We start from the raw sequence: 22,913 nt of genomic DNA, 5'->3' as shown, positions 1-22,913 counted from the left end.
ACCATCTCATAGGACAGAATCCGTGCTATCCACCATCACACCTCTGTGCTAGCAGGGAAATCTTGACCATCTAACCATGCCAAATTGTTGTAAAAAGAACTGACAGAGAATTGGCCTGATTTTTTCAATATTTTAAAACACAGAGATGTGATGCAAGGTGTTAGTGTCGAGTATGTAGGGGTAATTCTGTCTTTGTGCTTGTGTTTAGGTGCTGATGTGTAAGTTTATGTTAGATTTAATGTCCCTAACTAAAGTAGGGCATATGTGACTTTTCCACATTATTTTAGTAATATAAAATACATCTGGCCGAATGGGAGAGTGAACTTTTTCTCTCATTCGAACCAGAATCTTTTCTCCTTGTTTCTCTTCTGCTCTTCTCTCTCTCTTCCTTGACTGTTATCAGTCTAACAGGCAGACCGAACACTAACATGGTAACAGAGCAAAACTGAGCAAATCAAATCTGCCCAGAATTCTGTTATCTGCGCACCCAACCTAGGGTTTTCTCTTATTTTCTTCACCATTAGCTAGAGATAAGGGACAGGGCAGAAAAAGAGTGATCACCCTCTTCCCTTGGAGGTTTCTATGCCTCCAATTGTGGTGTTTGTGGTCGGTTGCTGCAGTTTCTAAGAAGCCCTCCCCTAATCGATGAAGAGAAGAGGGCTGATTCGTGTAGTGCAGTGGTGTCTTGTGTGGTCTGATTTTCGGTGATCAGATAAGAAGTTTTATGCATTTTTTTTTGTGTGAATCAAATGAAGTCTATTTCAGACTGTATCAGATTGTAGTGTGCTAGGGTTTGTGCACCCTTCAGTGTGATTCGAAAAGGGGGTGTTCCTCAATCAGAAGAAGGTGAAGCACATAAGGGATGAAAAACCTTCCACCTATTCTCCTGAGTATGATGATTGGGAGCAGGCAGTAGCACAGATCATCACATGGTTATAGAATAGTATAGGACCCAAGATTAGTGTAAATTTCATGTTCCTTGATACTATAAAAGAAGCGTGGGACCATGCTAAAAAACTGTATTCGGGTCAAGACAACACAACCAAAGTATATCAGTTGTACCAGGAATACTTTAATCTACAACAGGGTAATCAGAATCTTGAGGAGTACTATGCTAGTATGAGAAACATTCGTAATGAATTAAATGTTTATCACCCCCTCACTTCTGATGTCAAAATTCAGCAACAACAGAGAGAACTTGATGTGACTTGGTTTTTGGTGGGGCTGAAATCTGAATATGAACCAGTGCGGGCTCAAATACCAGGAGGGCCAGCTCTCCCTTCATTAGAAGAGGTGTTTGCTCGACTCAGGAGGATTTCCATTGGATCTATCGAGAACTTTAATATTTCCGATAGATCAGCCCTAGCAGTATCCAGAGGCCGTGGTGTTAGAGGTGGAGCTCGGGGAGCTTAGTCTAGCTGTAGTGGTAGTAGTGGACCGGCATATGGCCGGAGTGGTGGTAGTGGACCTACATATAACCGTGGTGGTCATCGTAATAGAGGTCGAGATTCAGGGGGAGCCCGTGGCAGAGGACGTAGTTCGGGTCCAAGGAGGTGTACACGTTGTGGTATGGATGGACATACCGTGACCAGTGACAGTAGCTTCAGATAGGAGAGCCATTTAGCGATCATGTATCTCCTACATCCACAAATGTTGCTGGGAAGGAGATGATGAGCATTCCCCGTGATGAGTATGAGAGGTTAGTACAGGCCACATCTCAGCAGAACACGGCCACTCTAGCACACTCAGGTATGGCTTGTCTGACATCCACACCCCATCCCTGGATTATTGATTCTGAAGCCTCCGATAACATGACTGGAACTCCAAGTTTGTTTTCTTCCCTCTCTCAATGCCCAACATCACAATCTGTTACCCTTGCTAATGGTTCCACATCCTCCATTTGTGGTGTTGGTAATGTTGACCTGGGCCCTGTATCCTTGTCCTCAGTTTTGTATGTCCCTAAATTTCCTTTTAATCTTATGTCTGTTAGTAAGTTGACCAAGTCTCTTAATTGCTCCATTACCTTTTACCCATCTTCGTGTGTTTTTCAGGATCTCAAGACGGGGATGAAGATTGGTGGAGGGCATGAAGCTGGTGGATTGTATTATCTTGATGGTGGTGGAAGTACGTCAACAGCTCACCAATCGTCCCTCTCTCCTCTCCAGTGGCACTGTCGATTTGGTCATCCTTCACTGAAAGTTTTGAAGTCTTTGGTTCCTTCTTTGAGTCATCTTTCTGTTTTGGATTATGAGTCATGTCAGTTTGGGAAACATCATCGTGTTCCCATTAGTCCTAGAGTTGATAATCGTGTATTGAGTCATTTTTCTTTGGTTCATTCAGATGTTTGGGGTCCTTATAAAGTGATGTCATACAATGGATATAAATATTTTGTCATTTTTGTTGATGATTATTCAATGATGACGTGGCTCTATTTAATGAAAGAAAAAAGTGAATTGTTTACCATTTTCCAAAAGTTTTATGCTGAGATTCGCAACCAATTTGGTGTTCACATTAAAATTTTTCGTTTTGATAATGGTCGGGAATATCTCTCTTCATCATTTCAAGACTACCTAGACCAACATGGCATTATCCACCAGACTTCATGTACCTACACCCCGCAACAAAACAAGGTGACTGAGAGAAAGAATCGTCACCTCTTGGAAACAGCTCGGTCCCTCGTGCATCACATAAATGTTCCCAAATCCTTTTGGAGTGATGCAATGCTTACTTCCTGCTTCTTTGTTAACCGGATGCCCACGTCTATCCTTGATGGTCATTCTCGACATTCCTTTGTATGTGTTGATGTTATAAGGATTGCAAGGTATTTAAAGGGGGCTCCTGGTCGTGGTTTGATATACAGAAGTGGTGGAAAACTTGAAATAGAAGGATATACTGATGTTGATTGGGTCGGTTCTATATCTGATAGGAGATCTACCACAGGCTATTGCACTTTTCTTGGGGATAATCTGGTGACATGGAAAAGCAAGAAGCAGACAGTTGTGGCAAGAAGCAGTGCAGAGGCAGAATATAGAGCTATGGCACATACTACTACTTGTGAATTAATGTGGCTAAGGAACCTTCTACGGGAGATGGGATACACTGTTGATACTCCAATGAAGCTCTACTGTGACAATCAGGCTGTAGTTCACATTTCCTCCAATCCTGTGTTTCATGAGAGAACCAAACACATAGAGGTTGACTATCACTTTGTCAGAGAGAAGGTGCTAAGTTGTGTGATAGACACTGCATATGTCAACACAGGGAACCAATGGACAGATTTGTTTACTAAAGGGTTGAGTCAGGGGAGAGTGGACTACATATGTAACAAGCTGGGATTATATGATATATACTCTCTAGCTTGAGGGGGAGTGTTAGTGTCGAGTATGTAGGGGCAATTTTGTCTTTGTGCTTGTGTTTGGGTGTTGATGTGTAAGTTTATGTTAGACATAATGTCCTTAACTTAAGTAGGGGCATATGTGACTTTTCCACATTGTTTTAGTAATATAAAATGCATCTGGCCAAATGGGAGAATGAACTTTTTCTCTCATTCGAACCAGAATCTTTTCTCCTTGTTCCTCTTCTGCTCTTCTCCTTTCTCTCTTTCTCTCCTCTCTTCTCTCTCTCTTCCTTGACTGTTATCAGTCTAACAGGCAGACCGAACACTAACACAAGGCATTCCACTACTTGGAGTCAGGACGCATAGTTTGGAGCACAAGGAGGCATAAGTGTTTTCTAGATGTTTTACATGTTTTTGTTATTGTCTTATGTGGTTGGTTCATATATAGTTTTTGGAGGGTTTTCATCCTCTAGATATATAACGGGAACATGATAAACCGGTTACCCACTTTTATCTATAGCATTTTATTATAAAAAAGTGCCTTCAATACAAAAGCGTAAGAGGCGTAAACCTCTTGTATAAAGCATAATGGAGGTATACACCTCAAGTGTCTGTACGCTTCTAGGCTGCGCCTCCATGCGTTTTCTTAGCGTCTCGTTTGGAGGCACGCCTCCAGCATTTCCCATGCCCACACCCCTCTATCAGCTCTATTGTGATTAATTTGTAAGTCATACAACTTCTTCAGCAGTTCCAACATGAGAGCTACTTCTCAATCATTTAGGTTCCTATGGAATTGTGAAGACCAAACAGCATTACCATTCAGTATTTGCATGTAATCAGCCACATATGCTTCCTTCTATAAATGACTCCACCAATCATCTGTTGTCACACCATACATCCCTCCAAAACTTCACTTTCAAGCCATTTCCCAAATCAAACCTCAGACATTTAGTGAACGCTATATGCCTTTGTCATTCCCTTCCACACTGAACATTGATATTTTATGCTTGAGGGTCCATCCCCCATACTCGGCTTGGATCACTTTCCTCCACAGATCTCCTTGTTGATTACCAAACTTCCAAAACCATTTTCCCAATTGGGTAGTATTAACATACTATACTTTCCTCACTCTCAATCCTCCAAAATATATTTTTTGAATAACTGGTAGCAGTATTTGTACTACTATGTCAAAACAGGAAAACCTCCAAATGAGTAACAAATTTTATATCGTTAATGAGGCAAAACCATCTATAGCCATATGCATGCGTATAGTGCTACACATGAAAATGAGAATTAAAAAATAATAATTATGGCCATGGAAAAGGCTTTAACTAGAACACTAAAGTTAAAGGGCAAACTTGTAAGTTGAAACCTTTGATAGAGGCATGGATAGATCGACCCTAATATCAATTCATACAAGATCTTGACCCAGAAAAAGAACACTGTGATGGAAAAATGGATGAGGAGATCGGGTGATCAAGGTTTTGTTTGTAAACTAGATCTTGAAAAGGCCTATGATCTAGTGAATTGGAGCTTTTTATTAGAAGTGCTAAGGAAGTGTTGTTTTGGAGATAGATGGTGTAAATGGATAAATGGATGCCTTACTTCCTGCCATTACTCTATGGTCAATGGGGTAGTCGCTGATTTTTTCCCAACCTGTAGAGGTCTAAGACAAGGTGATGCTTTGTCTCCTTATTCGCACTGGTTGATGATGCTTTTAGTAGCCTTTTATCAAAAGCAGACAGGATTGGGTCAATAAGAAGGTGGAGAATAGGTAGAGATAGAGTTCTAGTTACTCATCTTCAGTTTGCAGAGGACATTTTTTGTGAGGGTTGTGATTTGATGAAGGTGAGAAATCTGAAAAATCTAATAATTCTCTTTGAGAGGGCCTCAGATTTGAAAATCAATTTTGAGAAGAGTTGTGTGGTGGGGATAGACCTGGATAGAAGGGAGATGGAGTCTACCACAACCTGTTTAGATTGTACTTGTTCGGAGTAGCCTTTAATCTATCTAGGACTTCCTCTAGGTGCTAACCCAAAGGAAAGTAGGTTTTGGAACCCTATCGTGGAAAAGTTTGAAAAGAGGCAAGTTGCCCGGAAGAAAAACTATATTTCTTTGTAGGGAAAAGTAACTTTGATTAGAGCAACACTTGCCAACCTGCCAATCTATTGTTGAGAAAGTTTAAGCAAGGGTGTTTTTAGTCTTTACCTCTTCTCTTTGTACTCTTTTTGTAATTGGGCGCCCAAGTAGGGCCCTTTTTGTAATTTCTTGTTTCAAAATATAAAGTGCCTTTTGAGGGTGTGAACAGTAACAACACACCATTCAACATTTCTTTCTCATGCAAACCCTAGATTTACAACACAGTTTCCAACTTGGTATCAAAGCGGGTAAAGGCACTTGGGAATACCTTTCTTGCTGACTCTCTTTCATGAGATGAATTGTTGACGTCAGACGGCCATCGGATGACGCCAGCAATCCGTACAAGTGTCGGCAGCAATACATGAATCATATATGGTTTGATTTGCCCTGATTTTAGAAGATTTTTGGTAAGACTCTTGTCTTTGTTCAAAGCTTCTATGATTTTTAGTAGATTCTTCAAGCAGAAAATCGTAAAAAATCCAGATCTGATGTTGAGCCTTATACACTTTGTTTAATCAGCTTTTCTGCTGGAAAACCTAGACCATTCAGGTCGTTTTTTACCTTGGGAGCAACGGGAAGTGGTCCCATATTTTTCTAAGCCCTAGACAATTTTTAGGAGATTTTATTCTCCCTCTATTTTGGCGCCAACTTAGTTTTTTGGCCTTTTTTTGTCCCTTAACCGTGTGGTGGCCTAGTTTCTTGGGTCCTTAGTTGTGGTTAAGTACTTGGGGCCCCTTTTGATTGATGCAAAAGTGTTTTGATAGATTATGAAATCATCTAAGGATGTACAGATGGTTTCCAGTGTGTTCTCGGGAAGTGCAGACATTTCCGGTGGTTTGATAATTACTGTTAAACTTGATGGAACCAACTTCTAGAGTGGTCCCAATCTGCTAAACTTACCATCACTAGGAAAGGTAAACTAGGATTCATCACAGGAAAAGAGGTGAAGCCAAATCTGGAAAATCCGAGATATGCAAAGTGGGAACAGGATAACTCCCTTGTAATGTCATGGTTGATTTACTCAATGCAACCTCATATTGCCCAAAACTACATGTTTCTTTCAACAGCCAAAGATATTTGGGATAGAGTCGTTGCTACTTATTTGCAAGTTAACAATACTGCTAGAGTGTATCAACTTCGGAGGGAGGCTTGCAGTATGCATCAGGGGGAGAGATCTGTGGCTATGTATTTCTCTTCTCTACAGTCTATCTGGGAAGAAATGGATCACCTGAAGACTCTTGTATGAAAGGACCCTGAAGATGGCGAGCAACACCAAAAGTATATACAAGAGAATAGAGTCTTTGATTTCTTGGTTGGCTTGAATCCAAAGTTTGATTTTACTAGGCAACATATTCTTAGTGTCGGCATTGTCACTCTAGATTCTGCAATACTCCCTTGTACAAGGGGAAGAGAGTAGAAGGACAGCCATGATGCAACCTCCCATGATTGATAACTTTGCCTTTATGATATCTTGATCCAAGCAAAATACTAGTAAGCACCCTGTTATTAAGAATGTTGAAGATGTTGTCTGTGATTATTGCAAGAAGCCAAGACATACTAAGGAAAGGGTCGGAAGCTCAATCCTCACTTACAACTAAAAAAATACAAAACCAGGAGGAAGGGAAATGCTCACTTGGCTATAGTTGGTAATGATGCTCAACCTTCTAATGCAATGGACAAACTCAGGAATATACTGTTGCAGTTGGAAAAGGGTGGTACATCTTTTAGTCCTTGGATTGTAGACTCTGGGGCCAGTGCCCATATGACTGGTGTGCCTTCACATTTTACCTCTTATAAGTTAACCCCAGGGAAGAGCAAGATTACTGTTGTTGATGGATCTCAGACCCCTATTTCGAGTCAGGGTGAAGTCAAACTCACTCATAACCTTTCTCTTGAATCGATTCTTCATGTGCCCCAGTTACATAAAAGTTTGTTGTCTGTTAGTTCTCTTACAAAATCTCATAATTCCTTAGTGGCCTTTTTTCCTACCCATTGTGTTTTTCAAGACCTAAGCACGGGAAGATGATTGGAAGTGGGCATGAAGATGAAGGAGTCTAGCTCTTTGATGGACCTTCAAAGCATGGATTATCGAGCCAGACTGAGTCTTGTTCAAATGAGAAAATGAGTTTTTGAAAGTATGGCAATGTCGTCTTGGTCATATGTGAAGTTGAACTTTGAATGTGAAGTTTGCCATCTATCAAAACAATGTAAAACCACATATTTTGTGAGTAGTAAAAGAAGTAGTGTTGCTTTTCATTTGATTCATACTGATGTTCCACAACCATCTAAAGATTGATGCTTACACAGATGCAGATTGTGCATTAGTCGGAGGCAAGTTACACCACTAGTTTCCCACTTCTAATTTTTGTCAATCTTTAGGATACCTAACAGGGAAGCCAAGAGGTTAGAAAATTATTGAGGGATTTCTTGTGGGAGCTTAAGCAAAAGAAAAATGATCATTTGATAAGATGGGAAGTGGTGACCTAAAGTAAAAAAGAAGGGGGTTTAGGGTTAGGGAATTTAATGAGTAAGAATGAAGCTCTTCTAGGCAAATGGCTTTGGAGGTGGCCTTTGGAAAGAGATAGACTATGGCATGAGGTGGTGGCTAGGGTCCATGGCTGTTTTGAAACCAGTTGGGATGTTGGGGTATCCCGAAGAGCTTTGCCCACAACACCTTGGAAGGCAATTTTTGGCACTCCCTAAATTCCTTGGGTTTGTAAGGTATGATGTATGCTCTGGAAATTCAATTCTTTTTTGGGAAGATGTTGGGCGGGTACTCAACCCCTAAAAGACCGCTTCCCCTCTCTCTATACTATATCCCTCTTTAAAAAGAAACTTGTCTCAAGGTTCCTTTCCCCTCAGTTCTCCCGTTAACTTTAAATTTGGACTTTGGGTTTCGTAGAGGTTTAAGAGATGATGAATTTGCTTGTGTCTCTGAGCTTTTGCTTCTTCTAGACTCTATTTGTTTAGACCCCCTCCCCCCTCAACCTGATAAAAGAATTTGGACTCTAACTCCAAGTGACTCCTTCACCTGTGCCTCTTTCTTCAAATCCCTTTGTTCTACACCTTCCTCTTGGGTTTTCCCTATTAAAGAAATATGGTCAAGGCCTATAAATCCTAAAATAGTTGTTTTCTGTTGGGCAGCCTATTATGGTAAGATCAATACTCTGGATAACTTGCAAAAGAAGAGACATTATTTGTGTTTGCCCCCAAAATGGCGTATTTTGTCTAAAGTGTAGAGTAAGGATTGTAACCACTTGCTGATATCTTGTTCTTTTGCTACTAATATTTGGGATTGGGTTTTAATGTTATTTGGGTGCAGGTGGAACTTGCCCTCTGAAGTAAATATGCTTTTTGAACCACCTACCTTTAAGCGACTAACAAAAAGAGGGAAAATGATGTGAAAGTGTATCAGAGCAGCTATTTTGTGCACAATTTGGGAGGAAAGGAATGCTAGAAATTTCCAAGAAAATGAAAGAATCCTTGCTGAAGTAAAGGAGTGCATAATGATAAGGACATTTTTTGGCTAAAAACTAAAGGCCTTTTTGTGAATTATTCTTTTGACGATTTTCAGAGAAATTGGGCAGAAGTGGCATCTAACTTTGACGAGAGCAATCAAGGTTATCTAAGGCCTTCAAGTATAGGAGGGATTTTTGAAAGATAAAGATAACAACATCCTAACCTTATTTTCAGGACTAGTACGAATCGGTGACTCTACAAGGGCTGATAATGGCAGTGGTGCAAGGAATACAGGTTGCTAACTAACTTGGAGTGGAAATTTTGATAGTTGAGGGGGACTCCGGACTCTAAGGTGGTAGTGGACTGGTTGTCGAATCCAGAAAGTCTTATGGGGCAACAGGGATCTTCTTAATAAAGCTAATTGGCTTACAAGGAATATGTCAGTTAGATCTCAGTGGTTTAACAGATTGGCAAATGCTATGGCTGATTCTTTGGCTAAACAAGGGGTATCAAGGGGTGAATTGTTTTGGGCTACCTTATAATCGTAATTCTATTTAGAGTGTGCTTATATTCTTAGTTCCAAGGGGAGGAAACATCTCATGCCTCCTTTTAGGATAATTGTACACTTTTAATCTTCTTAATAAAACTATCACTCATTTATCAAAAAAAATATATATCAATACCCAGTCTTTTTTAAACAAATTTGCTTGGATATTAATGACATGCTTTAAAATGTCCATGTATTTCCTAATATTTCCATAACATATTTCCATCTCCATGGATACCAACACAAATTTCTGGAATCAACATATTCCCCAATGAAAACCACCAGTAATATGTGGACCACACAAGATTGTGTTATAAAATAATTGGCAATAATATTATTGATATGTGGAGTAGCAGTATTATTGCCCACCTACATAATTACTACTTTGGGCCAGCTTAAAATTCCTTTCAAGTACAAAGTTAAATCTTAGTTTTTGTTTGTAGATATGTGGAGTACTTGTAGTGCAGCATATTATTTTGTCTATTAACCATAGTTCCTTAGCTTTGTCTGATGATTTGAACATGATAATAATTTAAAAGGGTGTACTTATGCTTCTTTTATCATTTCCTCAAATGTAATTGATATCCAATCTGAAATGATCATTCAGGTAGACATCAAGATCAGCAAATAACACTGCTGATGCACCAACAAGATAAGTGTTAACTAGGGAAAATCTGTTTGGGGCACCAGGCCAGGGGGTTATTGTAACAGGGTATGGTTGTATGGTGTACCATGAGATGTCAGCCTATGGAATTTTTACTTGTTTTCTCACTTTAAACTTTTGAAGTTCAGGGGTCCACTTCAACACATAAATGAAAATATACTTACTGTTTGACTGTTACTAATCAAAAGAAGAAGTTTGTTTGCCAGTGCGATACAGCACCATTGCCAATAAAAAATAACAGAATGGACATAACTAGAAGAATTTACATAGATGTACCTAATTCATAAAATAATCACCGTGCACGATGAGAAAATGCTAGCCATGGATGATGTTGTGCAATACCTGTAGTGGCGGTATTGGAAAAGTGGCCGAGCACGTGGACGGAATGTAGCAACTGGTGAATCATCCCTGAAAATTGGTAAAGGTATGTGTTTCAAGAGGATGCATATAAAACACTAAATACAGCATTACTAGTTAAGCCATACATGTTTTCCTCTTCAAACTATACTACATTATATTCTCATAACTCATAGAGTTGCATGCATGTTCATCAACACTACAAATAAATATGTGCTTACATTTATACTACATTAAAAAGAACGAATGATCTCAAGAATATTTCTGGAATTTTTTGAGGACAAAATTACCCCTCTATATTCAAATTTATTGATAAAAAATGAGGGCAAATAGTGTAGTCAGTATATGATATTAAATGAGTTGAAAAAAGGTAATTTTAAGATATTCAAGCATTCAATTCACTCTCATTAAATCCAACATTTAAATTATTAACTTGCATTCATGTTCGTTAAATCATGTAGAGAACACTGATGTGGACCCCACTGTTGTGGTCCCCACTGTGTTCGTATGGCAGCATAGCATATGTTTTGTTAATTATGTCAGTGTTAGTTGGTAGTTATTTCAGTTTGTTGTTACAGCTTGTTATTTCAACTTTATTATTAGTTTATTTGCCATGTAAGCAATAAGGGCAATTCAGCCCTTTTACAATTAGTCAACATATATAAATATTAAGAGTGGGTCGGCAGATCATTAAGATCAACCCTCTCTTCTCTAAATCACTTCGCGTGCTTCTACTTTTCTCCCTCTCTTCTTCTTTTCTTCTGAAATCTTTTCTTTTTCTTTTCGAATTCAAGATGGATTGTAGTCTTGATCGACTACTTGGTATCAGAGCAAGGATTAGGGTCTCTCATGTGAGTCTGATCCAGCCAACCACATGAGGGTTGCCTAGGGCTGGAAGATTAAGAGGATCCCTTTTTGGCTGATTCTTGGAGGTTATCAGAGACTGTAGCAACTGTCCAAAAAGTGGATTGTGTTCTTGATAATCAAGAAGAATCAGGGGAAGATAAAGAATCGGTGATAAGTTTCTTTATCAAGACTGAAGGTGGCAATCAGAATTTCTGTTCAAAACCTAAAACTGGTTGCAGAGAAGGGGGTCTTATGTTAGTCCAATTAGATTGACTACATGAGAACTTCCTAGGTTTAGAAGTTTTTCAACAAAGAAGGAGGATCGGCTGATTCTTGGAGGCTACTGGTAGTGTGCGGCTGCTACTAAGAAGATTGTAGAAGGCTGGGAGAGTTCCAGTAGTCAAGAAGAATTAGAAAAGGCTTTGGATCCCCAAGATTAGGGTTCTGCATCAGACAGAAGGTGGCGGCCAGAGATTTTCTTTCATAAAGTAAGTTTTTTTTTTGCTTGAGAATAACCTTGAAAGAATCATCTTGAACTATTCTGAGAGGTGCGGCTGGAAAACCTTTTTTTCTTTCTAGGGTTTTGAGAGAAAACCCTAAAAATCAGAACTGTTGTTGGTTTCAGATCAGATTTTGAATTGGTTTCATACAGAGTTCTGTTTTCCTTATTCTTTGGAAGACCTAGGCCGGCTGTTATCAGTTGTTTAGGTGTTGTTTTCTATTACAGTAGCTTCAAAAGTTTTTTATTGTTAACTCTTGACCAAGAATGGAGTTCAAGAATTAGGGGGAAGGTGTTTTTGGGACTAGCAATTCTGGTAACATGTCTAAGAATGCCTTTCAGATTACAACTATGAACTTTGATGGATCCAACTACTTAGAATGGGCCCAATCGGCCATGATGGCCATTGAGGGTAGAGGAAAACTCAGCTACTTGTTGGGAGATGTGAAAGAACCAACTAAGGAGGACCAAATGTATATCAAATGGGTTCAGGAGAACTATTTGGTTATGACATGGTTGTGCAACTCTATGCAGCCACATATCAGCCAAAACTATTTGTGGGCAAAAACAGCCAAAGAAATCTGGGATGTCATGAAAGACTCACTCCCAACCCCTTAATGTTGTTGGGGCCTATGAATTGAAGTGTGAGGTTAATAACCTTAAGCAATGAGAGAAACCAGTCTCGGTTTACTTCTCTACTTTGAAATCTTTGTGGCATGAAATTGACCACCTAGAAACACTTGAGTGGGAAAGTCAGAAAGATGCACAGACTCATAAAAAGCAAGTTGAAACTAATAGGGTTTTTGAATTCCTAGCTGGTCTGAATCCTGATTATGATATTGTTAAACAGCAAAAACTAACAAGGGACAGTGTGACCTTATCTCAAACCTACTCCTTGGTGCATAGTGAAGAGACTAGGAGAAAAGTTATGATGCAGCATCAGCCCTTCCCACCAGCCTTGGCAGCAGTTAAACTTAAGTCTGGGGTGATACGGAGAGGGATATAAAGAAGGAAGATAAGAAGGATCTAGTCTGTGAACATCACAAGAAATCTATCCATACTAAAGACATGTTGGAAGTTGCACCCTCAACTAGTCCCAGCAAAACTGAGGAACAAAAGGGGTAATGCCCATATGGCTGTTAATACCGATTCTGCATCCTCATCGGGCACAAAAGGCACACCTCTAGACACCTTAGCTGTTGTTCGGAAGTTGGGAATTCAGCTCAATCATCTCAGTCATCATCAGCTCCTTCCACATCAGCCTTTGCTCATTCAGGTACTCGGGCCTCAGCTTACCATGCTTCAGCTCCAAGTAACACTGAACATTGTTGGGTAATAGACTTAGGTGCATCTGACCATATGACTAGCTTGACATCACTGTTCACTACCTATCACTTATCTTCTGGTAGAGATGAAGTGTCAATTGCTGATGGTTCCCTTGTTCCCATTTTTGGCAAGGGAGACATCAAGTTGTCTAATACAATTTCCTTTTCAGTTCTGCATGTTCCTAAGCTTGATACTAACTTGCTTTCAGTCAGTAGTATCACAAAACATCATAATTGTTCAATAACTTTTTTCCCTGACCGATGTATTTTTCAGGACTTGGAGACGAGGAAGGTGATTGGGACTGCCCGTGAGATGAATGGGATCTATCTGCTTGGAGAGAGTTCTCATTGGGAAGATCATGAAGATAGGAAGTCTTTTGTTTCTCAATCTGTTAGTCAGGTTATGCTTTGGCATAATCAGTTAGGTCATTTATCCTTTCAGTCTTTGAAAAGTTTGTTTCCAAATTTATTTGAGTCTGTTCAGATGTCAAATTTGAGATGTGAGAGTTGTGAGCTTGCAAAGCATTGTAGAACATCTTATTCCTTGAATAATAAAAGAATAGTAATTCTTTTGATGTTGTGCACACCGATGTTTGGGGCCCGTATCACATCCCTTCTATGGGGGGATACAGATATTTCTTGTTGTTTGTTGATGACTATACCCATTTTTCTTGGGTTTACCTTATGCGTTCTTGAGATGAGGTTCCTGCTCTGACCCAGATCTTTCATCAAATGATTTTAACCCAATTTGGGGTCAAAATCAAAATCTTCAAATCCGATAATGCGAAAGAATACTTTACCAAGCCATTGGCCTCCTATCTGCTTGATCATGGGATTATTCACCAGAGTACTTGTCCTTATACACCACAGCAGAATGGGGTTGCTGAGAGGAAGGATAGGCACATATTGGAGGTGGCTAGAAGCATTATGTTTAACTCCAATGTGCCTATCCGTTTCTGGGGCGATGCTATTCTTACAACAGTGTATCTCATTAATCGAGTTCCTTCACGGGTTCTTGACAAGAAGCCTCCATTTACCCTCTATACCCCGATAAAGAATTATTTATTGTTCCCCTTAAAACCTTTGGTTGCACTTGCTTTGTTCAGATTCTTGGACATCATCGTTCCAAATTTGATCCTAAGGCCTCCAAATGCATTTTTCTCGGTTATGCACAAACTGAAAAGGGTTATTGCTGCTATGAACCTACTTCTAGGAGGAGATTTGTCTCGATGGATGTTACTTTCTTTGAGGAGGTACCCTATTACCCTAGGGTTTCTCCTCAGGGGGAGAGTAGTGAGAGTGGGGTTAACTCATCAAAAGTTCCTTTACCTGTTCCATTGAGTGATGAGGGATGTAATGGGGAGGGTTATCAGAGGTGTCAGGATTTGAGAGTCTATCACTAGCGATGGAGGCAGGTTGATTTCGGTCATCAGCAGTCTAGACGAACCCCAATTCCTTCTACGGATCCAAATCCAGGTCCCACAGTCCATTTATCAGATCTAGGTCCCCCTAAGATACCTTCCACTGTTGCTACTTTACCTCCTTTGGATGACCTTGACCTCCCCATTGCAGTCCGTAAAGGCAAACGGCGTTGCACCACAACCACAGCTCACTGCATTTCCCAGTTTTTGTCCTATGATCGCTTGTCCCCCTCTTACAGGTCCTTTCTCACATCCATTGTTGATATTCCTATTCCCAGAACAGTGCAGGAAACCTTGTCAGTTCCTGAGTGGAAAGATGCAATGAAGGTTGAAATGGATGCCCTTCTGAGGAATAATACTTGGGAGCTAGTTGACCAGCCTAAAGGAAAGAAACCGGTTGGATGTAGATGGATATTTACTGTGAAACATAATGCTGATGGTTTCATTGAAAGGTATAAGGCCCAGTTAGTTGCAAAGGGATTTACTCAGACTTATGGTATATACTACTTGGAGACTTTTGCTCCAGTAGCAAAGATGACTATTATTCGAGCTATGCTATCCCTTGCAGCCAGTTATTCTTGGCCCTTATTCCAGATGGATGTTAAAAATGTCTTCCTCAATGGAGACTTACAGGAAGAAGTCTACATGCAGTTACCTCTAGGATTTTATGATGCAGAGACAGGTAAGAAAGTTTGCCAGTTGAATAAAGCCTTGTATGGACTAAAGCAGTCTCCCAGAGCTTGGTTTGATAGATTCAGCCAAGCCCTTGAAAATTTTGGCTATGTACAGGCCCAGTCAGATCATACATTGTTCATTAAAAGAATGGACTCTTCCTTGACTTTGCTTGCTGTATATTTGGACGATATTGTAGTGACAGGGAATGATAACAGTGAGATTGAGTCTCTTAAACAACTCCTTCATCAAGAGTTTGAGGTGAAAGATCTGGGAGAGCTACGATACTTCTTAGGTATTGAGGTTGCTAGATCTAAACATGGGATTTTTATTTCTCAAAGGAAGTGTGTTCTAGATCTATTAGCAGAAACTGGAAAGTTGGGTGTTAAGCCTGCAGATACACCTATTGAACAGAATCACATAATCAGTGCAGAGGGTGGAGAGCCTCTTGAAGACAAAGCTATGTTCCAACGATTGGTTGGAAAACTCCTCTATCTTTGTCTCACACGGCTGGACACCAGTTATGCAATCAACGTTGTCAGTCAATATATGCACTCTCCTAGAACTACTCGCCTCCTTGCAATTGAGAGAATATTAGCATACTTGAAGAAATGTCCAGATAGAGGTATATTATTCAAGAATAATGATCACATGAAGATAGAGGTCTATACAGATGTTGATTGGGCTGGGAGTGTTGATGACAGAAGGTCTACCTCTGGATATTGTGCCATTGTAGAAGGTAACCTTGTCTCCTGGAGGAGTAAGAAACAAAGTGTTGTTTCTCGTTCTAGTGCTGAAGCTGAATATAGATCCATGGCTAATGGTGTGGCTGAAATCCTATGGCTGAAGTCATTATTTGAGGAGTTGGGTATTGCTTATGAGAAGCCCTTAATGTTGTATTGTGACAATCAGGTTGCTATTAATATAGCTCATAATCCAGTACAGCATGACAGAACTAAGCATATCGAAGTCGACCGACATTTTGTCAGAGAAAGGGCTTCGTCTCAAGAAGTGTGTCTCCCGTATATCACCTCCAGCATGCAGCTCGCAGATATTCTCACCAAAGTTGTTCCAAAGAACAAATTAGAGGCAGACTTAGGCAAGTTGGGAATGACAAATATCTATTCCCAACTTGAGGGGGAGTGTAGAGAACATTGATGTGGACCCCACTGTGTTCGTATGGTAGCATAGCATATGTTTTGTTAATTATGTCAGTGTTAGTTGGTAGTTATTTGCCATGTAAGCAATAAGGGCAATTCAGCCCTTTTACAATTAGTCAACATATATAAATATTAAGAGAGGGTCAGCAGATCATTAAGATCAACCCTCTCTTTTCTAAATCCCTTCGTGTGCTTCTACTTTTCTCCCTCTCTTCTTCTTTTCTTCTGAAATCTTTTCTTTTTCTTTTCGAATTCAAGACGAATTGTAGTCTTGATCGACTACTAATCATATTATTGTCATTTTTGTTTCTTCCCATCATTAAGTTCAATTAATTAAATCCATACTTAATAAATTAATAATTCCAATAACACAAAAGCTTATACTTTTAAAAATCTACCCAGAAAAAAGTGTTTTCATCTAGGTGGTGGTAAGAAATTTAACCATTTTGGGTCAAATGGGTCAATCCATGTTGCCACGATTAAATAATAAAATTAAAAAAAAAAATTTGTGAACATTTTTAACATACATGTTAAACGATAATAAGTATGATAAATAAGAAATGTTTTTATTAATGATGGAAATGGAATGTAAATTTTCAAACCAATTAGAAATAAAAATATTTTCCTATTCTCTCTCATTAAATCCTATATTTAAGATATATTTTTCTCATCATTAAATTCTTGTAATTAAATCCACAATATTAATTTTAATAGTATAAAAATAAATATTTTGAAAAGTAATTTGAAAACAAAAACATTTTCTTCCCTTCCGGTGGTGGGCAAGAAATTCAGCCATTTGGGGTTAAATGAATTAATAAATAATGCCATAATTAAATAATAAAAAATTAAAATAAGTATGAAATGTAAGGAGTATTTTTATTAAAGATGAAAATGGAATGCCAATTTTAAAATCTACCAAGAAATGAAATGATGTCATAGTCAAATAATAAAATTTTTAAAAATAGAAAATACAAAGAATCACAAAAATTAAAAAAAAAAAAAAAGAAGAGGGAAATTCTGGGTGCATATCTAATGCTATATGTTTATAAAAAATAAAATATTGGGTACATCTCTAATATTATGCATTCATTATATTGAACAAAAATAAGTATTATACATAAGAAATAATTTTATCAATGATGGAAATGTAATACAAGATATAATGTCTACCTAGAAATCAAACTATTTTTCTTTTTAGGTGGTGGTTAGTGGTTTGGATCAAATGATACGATAGACAAACAAAAATTAAGTGTAATAAGCAAAAAATTATTTATATAATTTACATGAAATATATAGTTTAAAGGGAAAATTATAGTCAAAGCCAGTTGTACATTTAAAATTAGGCTGTAGGATGACACTAAAACCAACAAAACTCTAACAACCGGCTCTACATTTCAAATTATAAAAACCCCCACCATGTCATCGAAGGCTTATGTGGTTGTTGCCAACATGAGACTCTTAATCCATGTTGGACACAGCACAAAGCCTATACCAAAAATAGGTTTTCAATTTCTCTCCTGCTCCCTCTGTTTCTCAATCTCCCTCCCTTCTCTCTAACTCTCACAGTCATGTCTCAATCTACCGCTCCCTTTGTCTCTCCCACTCTCTCAACTTTGGTTTGTAGCCAAATCAAAACCTCTGTTTCTCCCTCCCCCCCTTCTCTCTCTCAATCTCTCTCATTATTCTCCCTCAGTCTTTCTCTCGCTCCCTCTCTCATTCTTTTCTTTTTATTTTTCTTACAAACTTATATAACATTAATCAGATCGTATAAAAGAACTAAAGGGACCAACCATTTGTACAATCAAGTTATAAATTTCTATCAAGTTGGTGTAAATTTCATAGCCAAGAGTTTCTTGTGAATTTTTATCAAATTGGTGTAATGATACCAATTTGATAAAAATTGGTATTAATAGTCCTTTTTTTTTATTTTTCTTACACACTTATACCGCTTGTACAATCAAGCTATTTTCTATCTTAAATTGGTGGGTCAATTATCCAACTTTTCAAAGAAACTCATGATGACATAATTGAATAATAAATATTTAAAAAAAAGATAGAGCACCAAAAATGAAAATGTACAGAATTTTGTCGAAAACATTTGAGAGCATTGCCGATGTTATATATTCATCATATTAAATAAAAATAATTGTTAAAATAAAAGCCATATTTATTTATGATGGAAATGGAATGCAAAATTTAATAATAATAATAATTGTTATTTGCTATATGCATTTAAGTTTATTTTTAATCATATTGTTACTTTTGTTTATTTTCAATTTCTATCTTAACTATGATATATCTAAAATTCAATTAATTAATATAAAGAAAATTTTTTCACATGCAACACATGTGCTTAATTACTAGTACATACAAAAGTGCATACACATAAAATCTATTAAAGCAAGATCATTTTGCAAAGAACTCCTGAAATCTTCCATGGAGAGATATGATCAAGCCTAAAAGAACCCTACATGTTCCCCTTTCTACTGTCTTTATTTTCCTTATTGCCTTTATGGGTTCTCTAGCCTAAACCAATGCCACATCCAAAATAAGACAATACTAGATTTTTTTATTTACAAAAACATACGGCTAGCATTACTTGGGAAGGCTCTAATAAATAGTAGGTGGGATGTAGGTTTGAATAGACTGGCCAATCCAGATCAAATAAGAAGTATGGATTGCCCACACCATTATGTCACAATGTGTGGTTATGTATAAAAACCTGACTAATTAGGACACCTTTTCTCCCATCTACCCCCCCCCCGAAAAAAAAAAAAAAAAAAACACACACACACACACACGAGAGCACACCCCAACCCCGCATATGTGCATGCTCACTTACATATTTACAAATTTACATAGTCTAATCATCAGGCAGACCTTACATATGCATAATAATAACACAACCAGAAACTATAGGGCAGAAGTAAATGCAACCCAATAAAAAGGAACAGGAAGAACATGCCAAATTTGATGAGGGCCTGGTTTCGAGCGTTTAGATGCAGTTACTGCTCTCAAGTGGGAGGAAGCAGAATCAAAATTAGTTGCAGTCGTAACAGTTGAAGGTTGCAAAAGTTGATCAAGATAAGGTGTATCTTCAATTGCAGAATGTTTCCAAGGGTGGCCCTTCATCTTAGCCTCCATGTCTCCAACAAGCAGAGCTGCAGCACCCACTTCTAGGAAACTATGCGCACTGATGTCTTGGGGTCTTGCTGCATCATCACTGTATCACAAGGGAATCTGAATTAGGCTTTTTCAGCAGTAAAAGAAGTGAAAATAGCATTTCTAAGTATCTGATAAAAACACCATTTCAAGGTCAATTAAACTTTAAATTTAAGAACCATCGTAAACAAAATCAAATGACATATTTCAAATTAGTTACCTTTCTGTCATGACCACTGATAATTGTTGTTCCACAGGCCACCGCCATTTAAGGAAATCAATAGCAATATAATCAATATCTTCCCTCCCATCACCACTTTCAACATTTGATAAATTTGAGATATATAGATTGGAAGCCTCTTTCCTCTCAGGAGATTCCCTGCTACCAACCGTCACTGGACTTAGTTGAGAATTAAATGATCTACTCAACAAAGATGACAATGTTGGAAGGGGCTGTTTTGATACAGTGGATCCCCCAGCAAAAGTTGCTGGCTGGAATGACCTTTTTGGGATATGACGAGCCACAAGAGAGCGAATATAATTCAATGACTTCACCAGAGAACCAGATGCAAAACTAGATGCTGGCACAGGAGAAAAGGTATTTCCGGTAGTTGATGCCCCAGAATGTTGGGCTAGAGATTTTGACCATGGCAATACTTGTCTGTTTGTGCTAGAATCGCATTCAGAGATTGAATTTATGCAAAACAGATCAATTTGTTGTAGAGTTTGCTCACTAGGTACATATCTGCAGCAAAGGGGAGATGAGCAATAATAGACATAAGATTCAAAAGAAAAGAAAGAAAGAAAGGAAAAGGGAGGAAGCCAATGCTTATCATCCATTTATCATTGGCCACTTATTAATTATTATCCATTTTTTGGATTGGTTCCTCATGCCAAGATGGGAAAGAAAGAACCTTGGCTCAAACTCAATAATAAATGTGTCCATGCATCCATAGCAGTAATGAACCATTAACCTGTGGCTATTATCAGCCCACAACAGGGATCTAGTTCAAACAGCAACGTGTAAAAGGAATATACCATCAAAATCCACATTTCACAGCTTAAATGAGTTATTTCTAGATCATTTGTCCTTTCACTTTCTGTACGTCCAAAAGAACAAACCACCCATTCAGAATATCTGACATTCTGACCATTAAACTGATAGCCAAACTTTCAGAGCACAAAAGCCAGAAAGGACTTTCTTTTTTTTTAAGTAAAGTAAATGTCATTAAAAAACAAAAGGAGTAGTACAATCTGATAGTTGACAAGTCATCACCCAAATACAATACATCTGAAAATCAGAAACAGTTTTCCACTTTACAGATTTGAATACCCAGAACGTCCCCGAACTTACTCCCAGGCCCTCCTTATCTAGTTGCCTAAACTCTGGGAGAACCAATACCCAGTCTGCCACAGATCTGCTAACAGCAGCCATCATCCTATACATACTGCAAGCTCTGTCCACAAAAGTTCTTCTTTTCCTCTCCTTCCATATGTTCCAGACCATAGAAAAAAGGGATGCAGCTCCATATCAGCTTCACCTTCTTGCTTCCTCCCAGTTTAGGCCATGGAGAAAAGATTTCTGCAGCTAAAACTGGGTGGAAACCAGGGACCCCAAACGTGGTAGTAAACGATCTCCACATGGAACTAGCAAACTTGCAGGTGATAAATAGGTGCCTGACATTTTCCTCCTGCTCTTCACATAGACAGCACCTGTTAGCCAAATGGAATCCTCTTGATTTCAGGTGTTCCACTGTCAAGACACTATCCATTGCCACCAACCATGCAAAAGCTTCAACTCTCAGGGGCACCGGGTTTCCCCAAATACCTTTGATTTGACTTGAGTCTGTGTTGGGCCTACTGAAGGCCATATAGCATGATTTGACTGAAATTTTCCCATTCTTACATTCTTTCCACCAAAGTTCATCCCTCTGCTTCCCTGAGATTTTCCCTCTTTCCAATTCTCCTAGTAGAGAGACACATTCTTCCACTTCTCTATCCAGCAGAGGCCTCCTAAATTTCAGGCTCCATACCACAGAGAGGATCTAGTGTATGAACATACACTTGATAGCATCTTTTTGTATTATAAATTTTAGCCCGTTAACTAATTTATATCATGCTAACCATTTTGTCCAATGCACGAAAAAAGGTTTTGCCATCTGAAATTTTGAAAAGCTCCAAAACACCATAAATATGGTTGTATGAATATGCTTTGCAAGTGGCTGTGAGCATTTGGTTGAAATCTGTCCCCCATAAATAAGATGATAAGGCCATTACTGAATGTTGGTCCTAAGTCCAAACCATCTGGGATCTTAGGAGGGGTAGACTGGATACGGACCAAACCTTTGGAATTCTTTTGCATAAAGTAGCTGCTCTCAGTTTTTTTAAGATAAGATAAAAATCTATAAAAGAAAAAAAAAATTACAACAAAGGTGACCAGAAGTCACCCAAGAGAATAAAGACAACAAACAACCTCCAACAAACTGAACACCTTAATACATGTTTCACCTACTACTACAAACTACCTATTCACCAAAACATAAAAGTTAAGACAACCACCCAGGCCCCATCAAACTTTACAACAACAACAGCCACACTCTAACAAACTACAAGAAACCAAACTCTAAAGAAACAAGCCTCCACCAACAAACAAACGTCAACTCCATTATCTAGCTTTTTTAACTGCTTGAGCAGGAGCCTCACTGCTTCACTTGGAACATTTCTTAGGTTTTTCACCTTTTCGATAGGACCCACACCAAAAAAGCCACCTTCCAGCCTTGCAAAAATTTTAGAAACCTGCACCATTTGAATATTTTTCTGCCTCCCAAAGCGCCCGACTGTGTTGGGTGTTTTCTTGAGATCTTTAACCTTCTTAGGATTTGCATTGATCCTCTCCAGTGGCTACTCTCAGACTCAAACCCACAATCTCAAACTTGTCATCCTGAGAGATTACCATTACACAAGCAATAGCTTCTCTCCATTAAGAGAGGATAATGCTCCAAAATATAGGGTTTATTTAGGCTCCGGTTGAACTCCCAGTTACAAGATCCCATAGTTTTCAAGGTCCAAGGCGAGGCTAGGCGATAGGGGGTGCCTTGTCGCCTAGTTGCCCAGGCCCCCGCCTAGGTGTTGCCTAGGCAATGGATTTTTTTAAGTAAAAAACATATATCTTAGGGCAGTTTCCTAGGTTCTATAGCCATATTTCCTTAATAATTATCCATAATTTTCATAAGAAAAGTATAAATTTCATGTTAGAAGTATAGAAAATTAACATATTCATAAGAAGAAAAAGAAGAAAGAAAAGAAAATTCAAAAAAAATAGGGG

General features: G+C 38.6%; 1 protein-coding gene across 3 annotated transcripts in view; it reads right to left on the bottom strand.

The window, feature by feature from the left end:
- The window catches only part of LOC148868124 (uncharacterized), a 66,576-nt gene that overhangs the window by 37,474 nt on the left and 6,189 nt on the right, over positions 1-22,913 (bottom strand). For 2 of the 3 annotated variants that reach the window (XM_088973524.1, XM_088973526.1), the window contains 3 exons: positions 19,809-20,333; positions 19,392-19,649; positions 10,489-10,554 (listed from right to left, as the gene is read on the bottom strand). In XM_088973524.1, the coding sequence (XP_088829650.1) occupies positions 10,489-10,554; positions 19,392-19,649; positions 19,809-20,333 (849 nt within the window). The remainder of the gene's footprint in view (positions 1-10,488; positions 10,555-19,391; positions 19,650-19,808; positions 20,334-22,913) is intronic. The other variant, XM_088973525.1, reaches the window with a different exon arrangement.

The sequence above is a fragment of the Nelumbo lutea genome, chromosome 2 (genome assembly GCF_056320005.1).
Source record: "Nelumbo lutea isolate HS-2025 chromosome 2, American lotus-T2T, whole genome shotgun sequence".
Classification (NCBI taxonomy): domain Eukaryota; kingdom Viridiplantae; phylum Streptophyta; class Magnoliopsida; order Proteales; family Nelumbonaceae; genus Nelumbo; species Nelumbo lutea.
This window is presented reverse-complemented; position numbering and strand designations above follow the sequence as displayed.